Source organism: Drosophila subpulchrella, unplaced genomic scaffold (genome assembly GCF_014743375.2).
Source record: "Drosophila subpulchrella strain 33 F10 #4 breed RU33 unplaced genomic scaffold, RU_Dsub_v1.1 Primary Assembly Seq35, whole genome shotgun sequence".
Taxonomy (NCBI): domain Eukaryota; kingdom Metazoa; phylum Arthropoda; class Insecta; order Diptera; family Drosophilidae; genus Drosophila; species Drosophila subpulchrella.
This window is the reverse complement of record NW_023665574.1, coordinates 300,602-306,601: the sequence shown is the minus strand read 5'-3', so window position 1 is coordinate 306,601 and position 6,000 is coordinate 300,602. Positions and strand designations below refer to the sequence as shown.

The window sequence follows — 6,000 nt, the reverse complement described above, 5'->3', positions numbered from 1 at the left end:
GCCAATCGATCGCCTTTCGAGGCGCGCCCTTCCTTGGCTCATTGTGATTTTGCAATTTTCATGGTAAGTTTCCGAATTTCTTTAAAATTTGTTTCTCTCATCATTTTTTCCTCTTTCGCCCTTCACTCGTCGCCCAGCCTGATCATCGCGCATGAGTCGCAGGAAGGCGCTATTGACGCCATCGCCGACTGTGCCCAAGGCTTCAGATTCAATGTTGTCTTGGCGTTCTCCTCCTCCACCAGGGCACAACTGGCCAGCACAGCTGGCGCCCATCCTCACAGCCGGCCATTAGGGAGTACATGATCGTATCGATGGCCTCGTTTTCCAACAGCAGAGTGACCACCTCGGGGGACACCGACATGCCCCACACCTTGCCCAGATGGTCCGCCAGCTGCTGTTCGTGTTGCCCACTGCTCCAGCAGTTCCATCTCCTCGGCGTCGTCCTGGGCGGGCGGGCGTTGTCGAGTCGCTGCTGGCGCTGGCAGAGGCTGTGGCAGAAACGTCGCTTACCTTGTGGGTTGCTTTTCCGCGGGAGGCAGATCGCTTTCCTTGGCGACTACTGGAATGCCACCACCTGATGGCTCTGCGTCTTCCTTGGGCATTTCGAACTGGACCTGGACCTGGGTCTGGGCTAAGTGGTTAACGGCTTCTTTTGGCAGGACGCGACCGGCAGTGGGTGCTTATCAAGTTTTTATTTCCTTCGGCCTCTCCTTCCTACCCAGATCTACGGTACAGCTCTCTGATCTGTGCCGTCTTCCCCCTTCCTTCGGCAGACTGTTGATGCGTGTTTTTTCTTTCCTCCAATCAGCCCCAATCGAGTCTTTGGACGCTCTGGTTTGCTCCCTTTGTGTTCTTGACGTTCTCCTGATGTCCTTTATGTATTTCATTGCACCTTTGTAGTTGCCCTGTAGTATCCTTGGAGATTCCTTGGATTTATCTTATCGTGTCCTAGTAGCTAATTCATGTATCCTTGGCTAGTCCCTGAAGTTATCCTTAGAGTCGGTCCATAGTATCCTTTGGGTATCCTTGGAGGTATTTTTTTTTTTTTTTTTTTTGAGGTGATTCGGTTGGTTCTTTGTTGACGAGTGAAATACAGATTTTTCTTACGACTTACTTTCGGGAAATATTTTGTGTAGGCATTAAATAAATGTATTCTGTTTGTATAGTTAACTTACAAAGGCTTACTACAATAAATATCTGAATCAATAAACAACAGGATCGAGGGTTACGTTTTCGTGTAGAAGTAGTTGGCCAGGGGATAGCGAATGGTAAGAGCGATCAGTGTGCACAGCACCTGGAATCCCAGCAGCATCTGCGTAACCACTCTTTCATGGACAGGTCCAAAAATGACTAGCACAAAGTTGATGAGGGTAAAGTTGTTTGTCCTCACGATTCCATCCGCCTTGGTATGCCAGCTAATAAGTCGCAATTGTCGCAAAACTGTGACCATCAGCCGCACCGGAGTGTTGAGATCTTCCAAGCTGAACTCTGTGGTGCTGATGTGGAGCAGGTCCGTCTTGCCATTCTTGGAGTGTGTTCGTAGAATCCTTTGGGAGTCCTTGGAGGTATCCTTGGACTCTTTTCGTAGTATCCTTTGGGAATCCTTGGAGGTATCCTTGGAGTGTGTTCGTAGTATCCTTTGGGAATCCTTAGAGGTATCCTTGGACTCTTTTCGTAGTATCCTTTGGGAATCCTTGGTGGTATCCTTGGACTCTTTTCGTTGTATCCTTTGAGCATCCTTGGAGATGTCCTTGGACTTTTTTCCGTATTATCTTTTGGGAATCCTTGGAGGTATCCTTGGACTCTTTTCGTAGTATCCTTCGGGAATCCTTGGACTTTCAATGTTGTTTTGCGTCTGTTGTGTCTGCTTGCTGTAACCGCTCGCTTGTGTTTTCCGTTTGTTGCTGTTTCAGCTCGCTTACGTGGATGGTCCGCTCTTTCTTTGTGTTTATGTGTCGTATTTTGCAGATTACTGGTGACTCAAAACCCATGACTTGGTGAGGTCCGTCGTATCTTGGGGCCAATTTTGCTGCGAACCCCTCGGCCGCTTTTGTTCCCATTTCGGCCATGAAACTCTTGAAAATTTTGCTGGCAAACTGTACTCCGTTGTCCGTTAAGACTTTTTTTTGGGGACCCCATACCTCGCGATTATGCGTTCTTTAAAAGCTTTATTTTAGGACTCGGCCATCGCGCTTCGCAGCAACACCAACTCAGTCCACTTGGAGAACCGGTCTATCAATACCAGCAGCATTTGGTTGCCGTGCTTCGAACGCGGCAGTTACCAGTCCGCACATACCGTAGCCCATGGTTCCTCTGGCACCTGCGTCAGCATTTTCCCAGCCATTTGCATCTGAGCTTTTGGAACGCACATCTTCCATGTTGCGACATCTTCGCTGCCCGCTCTTTTTCGAGTTCTTCATACTCGTCTGCTAATATCATCAGCGTGTCCAGGTCCGACACTTTGTACGCCCTTAGGAAGATCCTTAGACTGGGGGTGCAGTTTTCCTTGATGATCCTTAGGGTCTCTTTCGCGGAATAATTAAGTGGCCTCACCATCGTCTGCATGTTGATCATGTAGTCTTTGAACGACTCGCTGAAGCCCTGCTTTCGTTGCCTGACCTGATCCGCCAGCCTGGTGAAGAAGTCTCTCGGCAGAAAGTATGTGTGGAAACTATCTATAAGCGCCGCCCAGGTTTTCCATTGTTTGTTGTTGGCGATAAACCACTTCAAAGCCTTTCCCTTAAGCAATTCCGGCATCGCTCGGGGAATCATGTCTAACTCCAAGCCGTATGTGTTGGCGGACCATTCCACCTGCTCCAGGAACTCGAACGGTTTTTCAGCCCCGTCGAACCTGAACGACCATTCGCGGACCTGTTTGGTGATCCTTGCATAGTCTGACTGACTGGGTCTCGAGATCAGCGCTGTTACTTTCCCGTCTTGGCTTGACTCTCTCCTGTTTGCCTCTTTTTGTAAGTTGTCAACGCACAGGTTTGCCACTAGGTTGTCCCCTTTGGCATTCGTTAACGTGATGCTAGGGCCGGCTTTTTCGTGTCATGTAGCCTCCAACTCAGCCCAGATGTCGACGAGTTGTGGGTCATTATCCGTTTCTGAGTAATACTCGGATAATGCCTTTCTCATGTCTTCTAATCTGCCGTCCAGGTTGGCATTAAGTCTCTGTGCGACATTGGCGAAGTCCTCCTTTTAAAGCCGGTAGATCCACATCTTTCCCATTCTGTTTAAGTTGCTTTAACTGCTGGGACAATCACGTTGGGCGCCAGATGTAACGAACTGATTTTCGTGGTCTGCTCTCTACGAGATTCGTGCGGCTAGCTCAGTAGATTGTGTGTTCTTCCCACCAAATTTATATAAACGTGACGGCCCAGAAGCTCAGTGAGAAAGCACAGAGTTCACGGGTTCGTAGTGGGTTTATTGCGGGTATATTAATACAAATATCTTGGTAGCTTGGTCGGCCTTGACTCGACACTTGTGGCCTGCGGTACTTTCGACGGTCCTGGTTGTCTCGACGACCTCTCGCCTTGTTGACACGGTGCTCCAGTCCTGTGGCTCCCAGAAATCCTGCGGCTCCCTGAAGATGCTCGCTCGCCGCTCGTCCCTGACGCGTTATCTCGGTGACTGCTTGTAACGACTCGGGCTCGCGAGGGGGATCAGCCGTACGGGCTTAGGGAAGCGTCACCGTTCTTAGACTAGGGTGAACAGAGACTGCGCTCTCCAGATTCACTCCTTTCGACGCACCGCCGTCTGTCCCTTGCTCTGCCCCGGATGGTCCCACTGGGGTTTCTGCTCAGTCCGCGCGGACAGTCAAGGCGGAACGCCAGGAAGCTGCCTCGCGCTTTACTTCGCTTCCACGCCTAGTGTAAACGAACGTTCCACCCTAGCCTCACCCTTTTGCTTTTGGTCCGGGACGTTTCCGCGTGGGTCGCTCTGTGTTGCGTGGCTGTCGTGATGTGCTGGCTGGCTTGCTGCTGACGCTATCTCGCGCAGTGCTCCTGGCGGTGCTGGCTGCGCGGCTGGACGTCGCTCCGGGACCTCGCAAGTCGAAACCGAAGGGCTCTCCTGGACAACTCCACTCGAGACTGTACCGATTGACCGCTCTCCCTCTGGCTTGTTATACTTGGTGTTCGGGCACGCCGCTCCGGGACAACTCCACTCGAGACCGTACCGATCGACCGCTCTCCCTTCTGGCTTGTTATACTTGGGGTTCGGGCACGCCGCTCCGGGACCTCGCAAGTCGAAACCGTAGGGCTCTCCTGGACGATTTCACTCGAGACCGTACCGGTCGACCGCTCTCCCTTCTGGCTTGTTATACTCTCTCCAGGCGTAAGGCCAGGACTTTGTTGATAGGGTTAATCGACCGCCTTGACCAAGCCGTGTGATGCCCTCTGGACCCTAGCTACCTGCGTCTCAATTCGGAGATTCCTGGTATCCCAATCCCGAACGTCTCGACGTAGCAATTTTGCTCCTCATAGGCTCCCACGGCGCTGCTTCTTCCGACGACTCGAATTGCTGTTGCTCCCTTGTAGAATATCGGGTTGTTTGATTGTTCACTTTGGTATCTGATTGATCTTGACGGTTTGACTCCTCGTGATCGACTGATCCAGCTGCCAGCGCTCTGTGGCCTTATAGAGGGCCCTTTTGCCTACGGCCCGCTGGATCTCTCCCCTCCGGGTCCAAAGTCCGTGACTCCTGGTTGACCCACTTGTCCTTCATGTACCGCTTCCAACCGATGTTCTGCCCACTGCTGCCGTCCCGCTGATTCCCGTGATGCTTGCGGCGCGCCTGTGTGCCGCTCCACTGCCAAGATGTGACACTTCTTCTCCCGGTCCAAAATTCACGGGAGAGTCCAAAGTACGGTGGAGTCCCGTTACCCCACATGGCACTCGTGTTCTGCCCGGCAAGTCTCCACTCTCTCCTTATCCGCTCCTTGGTCTCCAAACTCTCTTGATCTCCACCCTTGGTCTCCAAACTCTCTTGATCTACAAGAGCTAGTAATCAAAGTCCAAGCAGCTCAACCGCCATCATGAATCACGAAAACCAGATGAGTTTTGTTATTAAAGAGTTTATTAAACTTATTCAAAATCTTAGACAATGATGCCTAACTCATACAAATAGTATACAAATAGAATAGAACTAGAAAACTAGAACTAGAAAAATAGTTGGCAACAAAAAACAGATATTACCAGGTCACACCACCTCTATCATATACTTGAATCAGAAATTAAATTAAAAGACGCTCCTATGTTAGCTAAAGATGCCTTCGAAATATGTTATAATGTTTAAAAATAATCCAACATCTGAGAAACATTAAATTGTGAGAATTTTTTTACATCTATCTAAGGGAACCAAGCGAAAATATGCGTTTGGAACGAAGGTTTGCAACCCATATATTTCATACAGAGTTAGGATTCAGAAAATTAAATATTGAAAAATATATATAATATATATTTAATTATGAACTAAATAAAATATGTTTACAATAATAAAATAAATAAAATAATATTAAATGATCCTACAAAATTTGTTTCTGACTTAACAAATGAATGGTTTCAAATTAATCTAACATCTGAGAAACATTAAATTGTGAGAATTATTTTACATCTAACTATGGGAACCAAGCGAAAATATGCGTTTGGAACGAAGGTTAAAAACCCATATATTTCTTACAGAGGGAGGAGTCAGAAAATTAAATATTTAAAAATAAATATAATATATATTTAATTATGAATTAAATGAAATATGTTAACAATAATAAAATAAATAAAATAATATTATGTGATCCTACTAAATTTGTTTCTGACTGAACAAATGAATGCTTTAAAAATAATCCAACATCTGAGAAACATTAAATTGTGAGAAAGCGAAAATATGCGTTTGGAACGAAGGTTACCAACCCATATATTTCTTACAGAGGGAGGAGTCAGAAAATTAATTATAATTATATATAATATATATTTAATTATGAACTAAATAAAATATGTTTAC

At 47.4% G+C, this 6,000-nt stretch overlaps 1 protein-coding gene across 1 annotated transcript in view; it reads right to left on the bottom strand.

The window, feature by feature from the left end:
- Positions 1-1,225: 1,225 nt before the first annotated feature.
- The window catches only part of LOC119559717 (UDP-N-acetylglucosamine--dolichyl-phosphate N-acetylglucosaminephosphotransferase-like), a 43,941-nt gene continuing 39,166 nt past the window's right edge, over positions 1,226-6,000 (bottom strand). Inside the window, exon 2 of the mRNA XM_037872780.1 lies at positions 1,226-1,547. Within this exon, the coding sequence (XP_037728708.1) occupies positions 1,226-1,547 (322 nt within the window). The remainder of the gene's footprint in view (positions 1,548-6,000) is intronic.